General features: G+C 28.8%; 2 protein-coding genes across 5 annotated transcripts; one reads left to right on the top strand and one right to left on the bottom strand.

Annotated features, from left to right (window-relative positions):
* Positions 1-1,538: 1,538 nt before the first annotated feature.
* IntS2 (integrator complex subunit 2) lies at positions 1,539-5,662 on the bottom strand. 2 transcript variants are annotated; one of them, XM_035092279.1, is made up of 6 exons: positions 5,262-5,299; positions 5,108-5,187; positions 2,882-5,048; positions 2,598-2,808; positions 2,218-2,524; positions 1,539-2,139 (listed from the first exon to the last, which is right to left on the bottom strand). In XM_035092279.1, the coding sequence occupies exons 3-6, from the start codon at positions 4,971-4,973 to the stop codon at positions 1,687-1,689; spliced, it is 3,063 nt and encodes a 1,020-aa protein (XP_034948170.1). In that variant the 5' UTR covers positions 4,974-5,048; positions 5,108-5,187; positions 5,262-5,299; the 3' UTR covers positions 1,539-1,686. The 2 variants fall into 2 exon arrangements, with proteins under 2 accessions (XP_034948170.1, XP_034948168.1); XM_035092277.1 differs by having other exon boundaries at positions 2,882-5,187; positions 5,262-5,662.
* A 1,503-nt stretch (positions 5,663-7,165) lies between these two features.
* LOC118072459 (synaptic vesicle glycoprotein 2B-like) lies at positions 7,166-12,804 on the top strand. Of its 3 annotated transcripts, none has more exons than XM_035092352.1 (12): positions 7,166-7,463; positions 7,531-7,711; positions 8,898-9,122; positions 9,550-9,712; positions 9,798-9,919; positions 10,673-10,917; positions 11,355-11,512; positions 11,581-11,770; positions 11,846-11,960; positions 12,046-12,205; positions 12,266-12,393; positions 12,471-12,804. In XM_035092352.1, exons 3-12 carry the CDS (start codon positions 9,038-9,040, stop codon positions 12,533-12,535), a joined length of 1,431 nt encoding a protein of 476 aa, XP_034948243.1. In that variant the 5' UTR covers positions 7,166-7,463; positions 7,531-7,711; positions 8,898-9,037; the 3' UTR covers positions 12,536-12,804. The 3 variants fall into 3 exon arrangements, with proteins under 3 accessions (XP_034948243.1, XP_034948241.1, XP_034948242.1); XM_035092350.1 differs by having other exon boundaries at positions 7,631-7,711; XM_035092351.1 differs by lacking the exon at positions 7,531-7,711.
* Positions 12,805-13,725: the final 921 nt, after the last annotated feature.

Here is a 13,725-nt window from a genome sequence, read left to right on the forward strand (position 1 = left end):
TACTTAATTTATCAGAATTATATTTATTTAAAACCATTAATTACACTATTTAATTAAAATAAAATTTCTTTCAATTGCTATGTATTATTAGAATAATCTTGTTTTACATGTTGAGAACCCCTTGCTCTAACATATTCATATTGATAGCTTGATCAAGTTGATCAAGCTTAATGTCACAATTATGGGTATTCTTTCTAACCATCAGAATACATTACACATAATACTCTTATACACACATATGTACCTAAATAGCTTGTGAGAAAAGAAAAGATAAGTTGGAGTGATTTTATGGGATATCCAATCTGTACAAGCATCAGACGGCAGTGGAGATTAGTTAATTTTCTAAGAGATAAGAGCTCTTATACTATCACTAGCTAGAACATGTTGGTGGTAAGCTAGCCAATGAGAATAATCACCTATCAATAATCCTTTGACAAATTTTTATTATAAAACATTGAAAAAATTTTAATTGTAAATAAATTATTGATAAGAAAATACGTGTTTTCCTAAGTAGAATATTTTTTAATTTGATTATTGATGTTGATTCGTTAATAAATTGCAATCATCAATGATAATGTGCAGCTTGTTGGAGCGTAATATAATTATTAAATAAAAATATTGAAACACTTACCACAGCTAATTGATATTATTATGCAGCTATCAAGTTATTATGCAGAAAAATCTTCGACTGGTATTGAATATTTATCAAATATTCATAGTTATAATTTAATATATTTTTATTTTATATTAAACTGTATGGCAGTAAATGAAAACATTGTTGTTACTTTAATGTAACAATTTTTTTTTGATTTATGTGAATACATTATATCAAATACATATATTGTTTTGATAATAAATAACTACATAAGACTGGTAATTTTGTTAGAACAAATTATGAGATATTAATAAAATATTAATCTCAATAGCATAAAAATAATCCGGAGCATCTTTTTATTGCGACAGTTTTGTGATTCCATAAAACATTATGGCGGGAAAATGAGTCGGATGGACGCGTGTCTCTGCAGTCAATGACGCCACTAAAAAAAAACTCTGAAGGTAATAATAGAGAATAAAAATATTTACTCATGGTAATATCGAATTCATTATTATTGATAGCATTAATCAAAATCAAATTAAATGGAGGTATAATAAATAAACATTTCAAATAATTATAATATTAATTATACATTATTTTATAGATTATTTTTTTTACAAAATTTCAATATTTACAATAAACAACTTTATAATTTCTATAAAACATTGTATAATTTTTTTATAATAAAAAATCAAACAGTCTTTCTCTCTAGATGTCATTATTCTTTAATTACAGTAATTAAAATCATCCTCTTAGCCTTCTGTGTGTTTTCTTCGAACATGGAATTTATCCTCGTTGAAATTGGTAAGTTATTTTAGTCATAATTTAAGCTCGCTTGTCTTATTTTTTAACAATTGAAAAAATTAATTACTCGAGTCAAGTTTTTCAATCCGTAGTCGCATTTTGTTTTCGTCATCGTTAAATTCAATAATGCATAAGTTAATTTTTTTAAATTTAATTATTTATATACACATATACATTTAATATTCAGTAAATAGTTTGAGAAAATAATACAAATTTCGGCACATATAAGTATACATACATTTATGTACATGTGCATATTGTAAAAAGTGAAAGCTTATAAAAAATATTCAGTATACTCGTGATTGGAGGATGGCTTTTTGTAGAACTGATGTAAATGTCAGATTAACTTGATGACATAATATTTCTGCGGATTTGTCACCAAGAGCAGCTTGTGCTGAACTGACTCTTCCAAGTTGCAAAAGTAACCCGGTGATATCTTCTGCTAGTGGCGGAAAAGCTAAACACATTCTTGTAAGTGCCGACAATACTGGCATAAAGAGTATGACTCTATCTCGCGCAGGTAAAACTCCCAGTAAAGTGATTAGTGTATTGATTGCTAAACGGGAAACACTCAAGGCTTTCGGTAAGGCATATTGAACAGCAAGATGTGATGCTAAATCTACTGCAAATATTTGCTTTTCCGGTTCTGCTTGAGACAATAATTCTGGTATCCAATCTAAACAAATGTGCATTGATGGTATACCGGATACCGTAATTGGTAAAAGTTCTCGTGGATAACCCTGTAATATTATAGAATAATAAAATTATTTTTAAACTATTCAAAAATTTTTTTAAAGTCGCGAAAATTTAATATTTACCTGAAAGTGTACTAGTTTAGCGAGAGATGGATCACTAATGAACACCTGATGCAAATACGAACATATAACACTTCTAATTTCTCGTAATGACCACATTTGACCGGGTACTAATGCATCTTCTTCCGTTTCTAAGCATGCTTCCAAAAGTATTTGAACAGCAGCACTCTCTTGACCTGCAATAAGTGCAGTTCTAAGATCTTCCCTTTCAGTTTCACTCGTTAATTGGCCAACTTTTTCAGTCAATGGTCTGTCTTGCATGTGTCGTGATAATTGTGACCTTGATGCTGCTAGTGTTGCTTGGAGAATCCTTTTTCATAAAAATGATGTATTATTTTTTTTTTACTTTTTTTGAAATAGAAAAAAAATTTGTTTATTCTTACCGTAAAATAACAGATAATACTGGTGCACATCTGAATACTCTTGTATCACATCGGAGAACTTGTAGTGGATCAAGAACAATATTTTCCTGAGTTAGTTGAATATTTTTGACCGTAGGGTGACTACTTTCCATTAGTAGTGCATTAATTGACATAACCCAAAGACATCGAGGTAAAACGGTGTTTAATCTCAACCATACTTGTTTATATAACTCTAAAAAATATTTGTAAAAAATGTTAAAAATTGCAGGTTTTCTTTTTTTAATGAAGTCAAAAACAAAATTTACCTTGAATATATCTCGGCACTTTTTCATCTAATACCGTCTTGAAATAATGAATTATCGTCTCACTATAGGCCCAAATTTCTGTTGGTTTCATTACCATTAATTGTCGCAAAAGCCTTCCGGTTCTTGAAGGACAAGTTTTTATATGTTCAAACGCTTCCATAATAGTAGTGTCATTAATATCCGTAATATTATCATAATTAGTTGAATGACTGTTTGAATAGTTATCAATATTAATTACTTCATCATCTATCCAATCATCAACAAGAGAAAGATGAGGATAATGAGTAGCTAATAATCTTAAAAGTGGTGGGAAAAGATTAGCATAATTCATTTGATCCCGCTGTGCTTGTTGAAGTAAATATTTAATGGGTAATTCCGCGAGAAACTCGACAGAATAACATTTCACTTTACGACCTTGTGCTAAAAAATTTGACATATTTGACAGTCTAACATCCTCATAGAGTAGTAAATAATATAAAAATAACAATTGAGACGTTAATGATGGTGATTTTGTATTCGTATCCGCTACATTATTTACACTATTTGCACTGTCTACATCCATATCATTTTTGTTAATGTTATTTTCTAATTCACTATTATCATGATCAATATCCATCTGAATATCATCATTATTATTGATATTATTTTTACACCGATCATAATTGTCTCTTTTGTCTTCTACTTCACTGTCATTATAATTATTGGTAAAGTTGTTACGAATATTGTGAGGAGAATTAATTTCATGAGTACCATTATTTATACTATGATCAGAATTACTGCTATCAAGACTATTCTTAAACACTCTTCGGATTTCGTCTTCAGTAATTGGCTTATTGGTGTGCTCAGCAGCATTTTTATTATTTATAACAAGAATAGAATTAACGTAAACTTCAACAAGTGCTGGTAAAACAGGATGCAATGGTTGTACACTGTTACAAATTTGTCTATAGATCCAATTTTTAATAGGTACTCGGTGCTTAGCGAATGCTCGGGATTTTAATAATTGATGAATACAATGTACTGGTAGAAAACCAGGAATATTAGCATTGAGATTAGCAGTTACAGGTACTTTAACAGCATGCGCTGTAACAACTTGTTCAGTAAATATTTCTTGCATGAATATTTGTTTCATTCGAGTGAGATTATTAGGTCGGATAGGTATCTTCATTCCTAGAGTAGCACATACAAGATCACAAATTGCTGATAATTGATTACTGTGAAAATGAATTGCCATTAAAAGAAGCATCTCGCCAAAGCTGGCTGACACACCAATGGCGTTCTCAAAATATGCTTCTTCTTTAACTAACCACTGAACCCACTCGATACTTTTCTTTTCAAGATTATGATGTCCAATAAGTGAAGGACATGCAATTAACATGCAGAGTCCAAGAGACACAAATCTAACACCAGCTGGAGATGGTGGTGGATGTGAAGTAAGCAATTGAACAATCATTGTAATTTCTTCATCTTGAAATTTTATACCACCAATTCCTCGTAAAGCACAATAAAGTCGGAGTAAAGCACTTGCTTTGACTACTTGTGACTCAGCTAATAGTTGACTATCTCCTGATTTATCTGCTACAGATATGATGGCTTGTAATTGTCTCAATAATTCGTCTCGTAAACATTGAAGTGCAGTGTGTGATTCCCATTTTCTTTTTTGTCCATTTCGGATAAACATTGCAATCCATGCACGAACTTGTTGATCGTTACCCAATAGTAGACCTGATACAAAACCAACTACATCTACATCTGCAATAGCTTCCAAACTAAGAGTTATAGCTAATGCTGGCATTCTGCATAGTTCTACACATTTGGTACGAACTGCAAGAGCTTGACTAGGATTCATTTTACAGAGCATAGTTAATGTTTGGCTCCGAATTCTGCCGAGTGAAGATTCCTCTTGTCTCTCACCATTTGCGATTAAATGAGTACAAACTTCCGAAAAACTATCTGGGCTATTAGCAACTACCCAACATATTATATCTGGTCCATGTTTTACATGAAGAAGTGTTTCAGCGATATCTTTTATTGACAATAAAGCTGGTAATTCAGCTAGTGCTATACATATCACATAACTTATTTCTTCCATGTATACGATATTATCGAATAAATCTGATTGCTTGATTGCAGTGAGTTCATTGTTCCTGTTATGATTTTCTTGAATCTGTGATGATATGAAAAGTAATTCACTTAAAACTAAACGAATTTTTCGAGTAGACTCACTGCGTTCAAATTCCAATGCTAAGCCTCCTTGAAGTGACTGAGCTAGTATACTATCGCCTTGGGTATTACCCAATTTTTGTCTGAAAAAATTTTAAAAAATTGAATAAGACGCTGGTGCTTCATACTTTTTTTATAGCATAGTAAACAAACTAACCTCAATTGTTGCTCTCTCCTCACGTCTGTCTCCAGTGCATGAAAATCGATAGACAACAAAGCGACGATAGAATTTACTGATTCAATACCCGAAAGTATTTTGAGGATTTCTTTCCTTGCTTCCACACAGTCTCTAGTAATATCTAATGATAAGATAAGGCTCATTCGTACAAGACACGGCAAAAGAGGTCGTATTTCTTTTTGCGAACATTGCGATAGTTCACTAATATTAACATTCTGAATAGCTGTAAAAACACGTGGTGATATTGTAAGACTATTATTTTTTACTTGCATTGTCGTATTTACGCAAATAATCGACAATTATTTAATTGAAAACATTGAAAATAGCAAACATAAAAGAAAATAATAATAACAACAAACAAGGCTCCCAAATGCACTGAAAATACTGAAGAACAAAGTGACTTGAAGGAGTCATAAACATCATTGTCTAACGCTAGGTGGCGCAGGGTACATGTTCTTTGACCACCACCTCCAATTTGCGCGCATATGAATAAAATTTTAAATTCACGTTATCGATGAAAATTTAAATTGGCTCAAAAGTTTATGATTGATAATAATTAAACTAATTGTCAAAAAGCCGGTTTCATGTTTAAAAAAAAATGGACTGTTTGTTTATAACGTCTTTTTGATTTTTAGAAGAAATTTATTTATAATGCAATTTTTAAATATTAATGATAACATATTAATAAAATGATACAATATAATTTTTATTATTGTTTTTTTTGTATAGGAAAAATTTTCCAGTTAAAATCTGAATATCTATTAAATCATTGTTATCACTGCTAGTTCTTGATAATTTCATTGAATAATAAATACGTAAATAGAATATAATCTCAAGTAAATAACGAAAAGTTTTCCTGGTGTGTCCCACCTAGATTGCTAATAATTATCACCAAATAATTACGTAATAATAATGTTTTGGTACACAAGTAGTAATAAATTACCACACAAAATACGATGTGTTGTTGCACAAAATAAATAATTTAATACTCAAAGTATAAAAAGGAATGCGCACTTAAATAGAGCCTAAATCAAACTCATTCCTTTATGTACACATATGTAAATGATTACAAATCTTGTGTAATAAACTTGCATCTTAAAAAAAAAAACAAAAAAATAAAAGATATTACTTTACAATCACTTTAATTAAACATTTTTAGATTAATATTTTTATTAGTATTTATTAATCAATAAGTAATGCAGTACTTAAATACATCACGTATTGATAATAAAAAAATTATTTTAAATCCATACAATAACACTACATGGAGATGAATCTCATCAGACGATGAGACAATACTTCTTCTTGTATTATTGTGGAAAATTCCCGTGAGCTATTTATTAATAATCCCTTTTTAATTTAATGAAATGTAAATTTATGATACACTTATTGTAAGATAAATTTTATATACTTTATGCACATTATCATTGGCATTTTTTTAAACTAATTTATAAATAATTAATATTATAATTATTATTTTTTCAATCATAAACGATTAATATAATCAACCAACTAATGACTTTTATTAATTATTATTATATTTATATATTAACAAATTATGTGCAAAACATAATACATTTTGGTTATTTATTAACAAATATTCACAGTATTAATAAATTAATGTCAAAAAAAATTAATTAGTTGATCATTTATTAATTGAGAATTTGAAGGAAATTTATTTACTTAAGACGTGAGTGACCGGCGAAAAATTCGAGATATCAGAATTATCAATTTCTAAACTTAACTCGCTTATTCGATTGCATTCATCATTAAAAAATAAATAAATAAGTTCATAGTCAGCTGACTGAAATATCAAGTAGTAGTAGGATCCCCACTTTTTTGTATCATAAGATAACAACATTGCACGCACTTGCATGCTTTTAATTTATACATTAAACTCACCATTTGAAGTCTATGACACCTGTGAGCAACACGTAATAAGAGGACGAGATTTTATACTGAATCAGGGAGAAACAGATTGAAACTGAATACATTCAACCACCACATTTTATTAACAACAATCAACGAAAGATTTATTCTTCATTTAAAACTATTAAAAAAAATTTTTTTTTTTTATTTAAATAATAATAAAGTAGAAATTTTATTTTCTACATTCTAGTGTTTATTAATTAAATAATATTGTTAAAAATTATCCCATGACTCCACCAATAAAACGAGAAGGTAAATTACTTGACATTGATTTCTTATGTGTGATCACTCTAACTATCTCTTTTATATTAACTTGCAGCTTTTATTTAATAATTAACTTGGACTTAAGGAGATTTTATAATAACATGAAACTTTGTATTCTTGTCACTAATCACTTTCATTCTTCAATATTCTAACAGTAACGACAGAGCCGATTTACATCGATAATACTCCACCATGGATTAATCCTGAGGATTTAAAAGATATCTGTTCTACTTTTGGTAAAAAAACAATTACTTACATTGTTGTAATATTATTCATTAATTATTGATCATTAATCTTTAAAAAAAAAAAAAAATACTTTTTTCACATTAAATCTTTGCTTTTCTAACTACAAAGTATGTATACGTGGTTTCTTATGAATTTCTTCTGATAAATATTATCGAAAATGAATAGTTATATCATAATAAAAGAACAAAAATTATATGCAAATGATAAATGTAAAAAAGAATCTCAAGTATTTTTTTAATTTTCATCACACTTTATCTATAATTTTGGTGTTTACTGGTCAATCATTCACTTCGCTGAATACTTCTAATTAATACAATTTCTAAATCAGATTCTTTTAATTCCGGGTAAGTATAAACAATTTTTACAATTACTTGATTCCTCATTTTTGCCATTAAATTGCAAAGGTTATTTAATTAAAAAAAAAAAAAAAAAATTAAATTCTTGATTTTAGAAAATTTTTATGCAGAAAATTTAATTCTGTAATTTTTTATTGATAGTCTGACTTACTCATACGTACATTTATATACATGCATAATTGAATGAATAAGATAAAGCACATTTGCTACTTTTGATGAAATTATTTTATGACGTATTATCGTCGAATATATTACTACACAGTAGATACCATAGATAAGATATTTGATGTACATAAACCGAATACTTGATCACATATGTGTTGAATTCTTTAGTTATTATTTTCTCCTTCGCCACACTTGTTAATCTCATATTGATATTCTATTTGATAATGTAATATCCAACAGTAAAATGATTTCTAAATATCAAGTTCAGACTCTATTCTCATTCATATTTATTTTTGATAATAAACTTTGGTAATCCACGTAATAATAGAATCTATGTCTATTTATACATCAAATATTAATTTTTGTATGACCATTCTTTTATGAACAATAAAAAATACACCAAGATGTACTGTATTTACTGATATCATTATTGATCTTAAATGTAGTTTTGATGAAACTTTTAATTAAAACATGGATATCTTGGTGATATGTAAACGTATATATACTTTTTTTTGATATGTTGCGAACACATATGTACTTTTGAAAATAAGAATGATGCAATTTTACAATGAAATGAAGTGTCAATTGTTTGTGTTGAGATATAAAATTGATTAAAGGAAACAAAATGATATATCATTTGATAAATACTTCATAGATGAAATTGAAAAAGCAACACCAGAAGGCTCTGCTGACTTTGAAGAGGCAATTAAACTCACCGGCTATGGAAAATTCAATTATTTATTGCTGCTTGCTATTTTGCCTGCTGGCTGGGCAAGTATTTACGGATCAACATCAATGTCATACATTCTTCCTTCAGCAGAATGTGATTTGAATCTCACACTTTTTGATAAAGGCCTTCTCAATTCAATGCCCTTTGCTGGTGAGTATTTTGAAATATTTATGGTTACTATTTGTTTTAGTTTTCACCAATATTTTTCAAGATATTGAAATATTGTATGTCACTATAGAATTTATTACCTTGAGCATGTGCTCATGTCGGTGTATACTGTTTGCTTTAAAATTTTGAAAATACAAGCAAATCATTAAATTACGTTATCACACTGTCAATTATTTATCAATTTATTTAATTGATTTGATGAGTCATTAATTATTGATTGCTATTATGACAATATATCCGTGATAATATGTTCGGCGAATTTTTAATTTGAATGAAAATAATTATAAAAATTATTGGTATTTTTAAAATTTTTATTTTTTTGTTTTCTAAAAAAAAAATTCCGTTACCCAAAAAAATTACAAAAGGATAATAATAAATAAAAGGTGATGTATTTAAATTTCTTTTTCAGGCATGATTGTCACCGCTTTCATGTGGGGTTTTCTAACTGACATGTATGGTCGTAAGAAAATCCTATCTTGGGGATATCTGTTGACATTTGTAATAAGTTTAGCAAGCTGTTTTGCCCATAAGTCCTGGCTTTTAATATTATTCAAATTTCTCAGTGGTATTATGTAAGTTGATTAAAAATAATATCACACTATTTTTATGTGATATTTTCAAGTTTAAGACTAATGGTAATAAATCCTGTTGAATTAGAATATCTGGGCCGTATGCAGCTTTAATGTCTTACCTTGCCGAAGTCCATAGTGAGAAGCAAAGATCCCGGATATATATGTGGCTAGGAGTTTTTTTCTCTCTAGGAAACATATCAATGCCATGTAAGTCATCTAGTCATTTTTATAAACAATAAAATACCACATATTTAACTAACTCTTTGTAAATTGTATTCAACTAATAATCAACGAGAACGGAAAATTCCCATTAACAGTTTTGAACTTTACTTGGCATTAATCTTTGATAATTGTTACCTTGAAATTTGTTTCACTTGATAACAACGAGTGTGGATTATAGTAATTAATTTATCAAAAATCTCATTGATGAACGTTGCAGGGTTAAGGCCAATTTTATCCAACATTCATTTCAAATGATAGTATGTTAATTAAACATTAAATTTAAAGACTTGACCTAGATTATATCAATATTATTATACTTTTGAAATTAACATAAACAGGCCACTGAAGATCACCTCAAAAAAATCCTGGGTAACATATTCTCAAAAACAAATGTCCCTGATAATTAAATCCTGTATAATAATGCTCCTGAGCAATGAAATGCATGGAAAACATTTAAAAAAACGTCAGAATCGATTTTTAACTCATGAGAAAATGTAGAATGATCTCTACTAGTGTTTTTGGAGTACCTATTACTCAAGGAATGATTTAAACGATGATTTATGAATTATTTCATGTAAAACTAATTCATAGTGAAGCATAAAGATGAAATGATAGAAAATGCGAATAAAAGGATTTTTTTTTTTTGGAATATTTTTGATGGGAATAAAAATGGATGGAGCCAGCTAATTAGATAAAATATTTACAACACTAATAAATAAACTTTTAATTTTTTTTCAGGTTTAGCATGGTTAATACTACCTAAACAATGGAATATATTACTATTTAATGGTGCATTTAATTTAACATCATGGAGAATATTTCTTATGGTCTGTGCAATTCCCGAAATATCAGCTTTCATAGCTCTTTCTTGGTTTCCTGAGAGTCCTCGATTTCTGTTATCAAGAGGACGTGAATCCGAAGCCCTAGAAGTTTTTCGCTTTATCTACTCCCTCAATACAGGGAATGATCCAAAGACGTATACGGTAAGTAGTCTTATTCAGTTTGATTCAAAACTCGAGGAACCGCTTCGGTTCGCGGGATCTCCTCACGATCCTTCTTTCTCTCTCAGCTCGAGCAAAGACAGAGAGAACTCGTGTCCGTTGGATCTTGTATTCACTACTATACTGTTGAATGACAGCACTTCCAATAGTAATCTGTTTTCATGAGACCACTGTTTTCATGGTTTGCTTCTTCGCCAAAAAAGCCAAAAAACCAATTTTTATGAGGTAGTGATCGAAATGAATATGAATAAGTATAAATCATATGTATTTATAACATATGTATATAATTATTTTTAAACAAAAAAAGATTCAGTGAATAACTTTAATATTTTATTTTTATTCATTAATCTGATTGTATTTATTCTACAAGTGTATGTTTATTATATTTTTTACTAATCATTCATTTGTTAATATATCAGGTCACTCACTTACGTGACGAAGATTTTGTCAAGAATCACGGCAAAACATTGTATGAGTGTTTTGTTAGTGGTTGCCGACAAATGAAACCACTCTTTAAACCACCGTTTATCATGAAACTTATTCTTATTGGGAGCATTCAACTCGGTGGAACTATCGGGTGAGTTGAATAAATTATTCTATCAGGAACCTTTGACTATTTTTATTTATCTATTGATTTACATTCAGGTCTAGCACAATAAGATTATGGATGCCTCAACTTTTTGCTATGATTGAAACTTACCAATATAATCATCCGGTTAAAGAGGATGGACACCTTGAATCGATTTGTTCCATGTTGGAATACTCGAATAGTACCTTGGAAACTGGCAATAAAAAAAATATCAGTTTAACAATAGTCGACAAAGTTTGTGCTCCGGTAAGTTGTCATCAACATTCAGATTTCGTTGAATGATGATCATAATGACACTAATATCTAATTAATTGTTTTTAGGTTATACTTAATTCGGCGGTATATTTAAATTCAATGGTAATTGCTTTGACAGGAGTCATTGGATATACATTAGCAGGTTTCTTTATCAATTGTGTAGGGAAAAAAAAACTTATGGGTATGTTTTGACATAAAAAGCTACTTATAAATAAGTTGGACAAATTTGATTGTTTCCAATAATGTTGTAAATAATTTTGGTTTAGTATTTTGTTTCCTTACTGCTGCTTCATGCTGTGGTATTTTATATTGGGCTGAAGATTCAAATGGAATATTAGGAATTTCATCAGTATTTGTTGCTCTGTCTAGTATTGGTGGTGCAGCAGTAACTAATGTTATTGTGGATCATTTTCCTACCACTTTAAGGTATGATATAACGCTGTAAAAGAAAAAATAAATCTTATAATATTTTATTTAATCTTACAGAGCAATGGCTATTGCTATTACAATGATGATGGGAAGAATAGGAGCTGTAACTGGAAATATTCTATTTCCAGTATTATTTAAACTGAGTTGTTTAGGTCCATTTATCATGATTGGAATTGCTTGCTTAGGTTTGTATACATATCATTATAAATTATTAACCATTCATTTTTATATTTTAATATTTATCTATGATTGTTTGTTACAGTGTGTTCAATGTTAGTAATGTTCATACCGTCTAAGAAGTGTGTAAAATTTGATCTGAAGAACTGAAACAATATTCATGATATTGCGCTATTTATTGTATTCAATCACTTCCGCTAGTTTAGTTGCGTTAATTTTCATTATATAGAAACCCTAAATAACAGATATTTGTAAATATTTTCTCATTATAATAATTAATGTGGTAATATATTTATGTATATACACAAATAAGGTATACATCCAATATAAGGTTTTTATACGTTTTTAATTTAAATAATATACGATGTTCGTATGTATTATATTTTTGTAAAGTAATTATATTTACAGTTGTAAATAAAATGGCTGAATTAAAAAAATAAATATAATAGTAATAAGTTATCAATAATGAAACAATTGTAATAATTAATTTTAATAAAATTGTACGTTATTAACAAAATGAAAATAATTGAAAACAATGTTTTATGTTTAATGTTTTATTCAACAATTAATCGACAAATTCGTTTTAATAATTTAATAATAAGCTTCAAAAGTTTACTGCAGTGATATTTATTATTCACAATAATTTCGGAGCTTAATTGAATTCAAAATTACAGAGATTGATCAAAAATTGATGTTACAGTTGATCAAACAGACACCTGTAGTTGCAAAAGGAAATTTAAGTTTGACGCGCCATTAGATGGCGCTAGTTTTGTTATCTGCTAATTACCTGTATGTTTTGCCCGGACCAGGTCGGCGGTCCTCGATGCCCGGGCAAATGAGCTCTGTAACTGCAAGTTCTCATTACATTTTTTTAATCATCGAAAATTACATGAACTTTGAAAACGAAAGATAGGAACTTTTTGTAGTTTATTCCAGCTGTGTTAAGACTCGAGAGAGAAGAAACAATGAAGTTGACAATCGTTCATACTCCAAAATGAAGACCTATATTTTTTTGTTTAAACCTTGAACACAGAGTGCTCCATTTTTAGGAATTAAAATTCACGACAACTATAAATGATATAGCTTAAGGATATAATACAAATCCCAAATATGAATCTGGGTTAAATATTCAAAAAAAACTGCTTTTATTTTATCTATCAACGGAAGAATGTTGTAAAATTTAAAAATATTTTTTGTGCCCAATTGAATTGATTGTGAAGGTAGTCTATTAAACAGTTTTATATCGATCCTCGATATTTGATAATCGAAATTTCTCGATTAATGTATTATAGTTTCGAAATTGAACGCAAGATTGTAGTAAGGTTGTCAGGACATTGTTA

The sequence above is a fragment of the Chelonus insularis genome, unplaced genomic scaffold (genome assembly GCF_013357705.1).
Source record: "Chelonus insularis isolate UGA/USDA-ARS -01 unplaced genomic scaffold, ASM1335770v1 contig_93_pilon, whole genome shotgun sequence".
NCBI lineage: Eukaryota > Metazoa > Arthropoda > Insecta > Hymenoptera > Braconidae > Chelonus > Chelonus insularis.

Coding starts and splice junctions, on each gene's coding strand:
- LOC118072459 (XM_035092350.1), top strand. CDS start 7,439: ATGACTCCACCAATAAAACGAGAAG. Junction 7,464..7,630: donor TCCACCAATAAAACGAGAAG/GTAAATTACTTG, acceptor ATATTCTAACAG/TAACGACAGAGCCGATTTAC. Junction 9,713..9,797: donor AAATTTCTCAGTGGTATTAT/GTAAGTTGATTA, acceptor CTGTTGAATTAG/AATATCTGGGCCGTATGCAG.
- IntS2 (XM_035092277.1), bottom strand. CDS start 5,554: ATGCAAGTAAAAAATAATAGTCTTACAATATCACCACGTGTTTTTACA. Junction 5,188..5,261: donor AGGAGAGAGCAACAATTGAG/GTTAGTTTGTTT, acceptor AAATTTTTTCAG/ACAAAAATTGGGTAATACCC. Junction 2,809..2,881: donor AGTGCCGAGATATATTCAAG/GTAAATTTTGTT, acceptor AATATTTTTTAG/AGTTATATAAACAAGTATGG.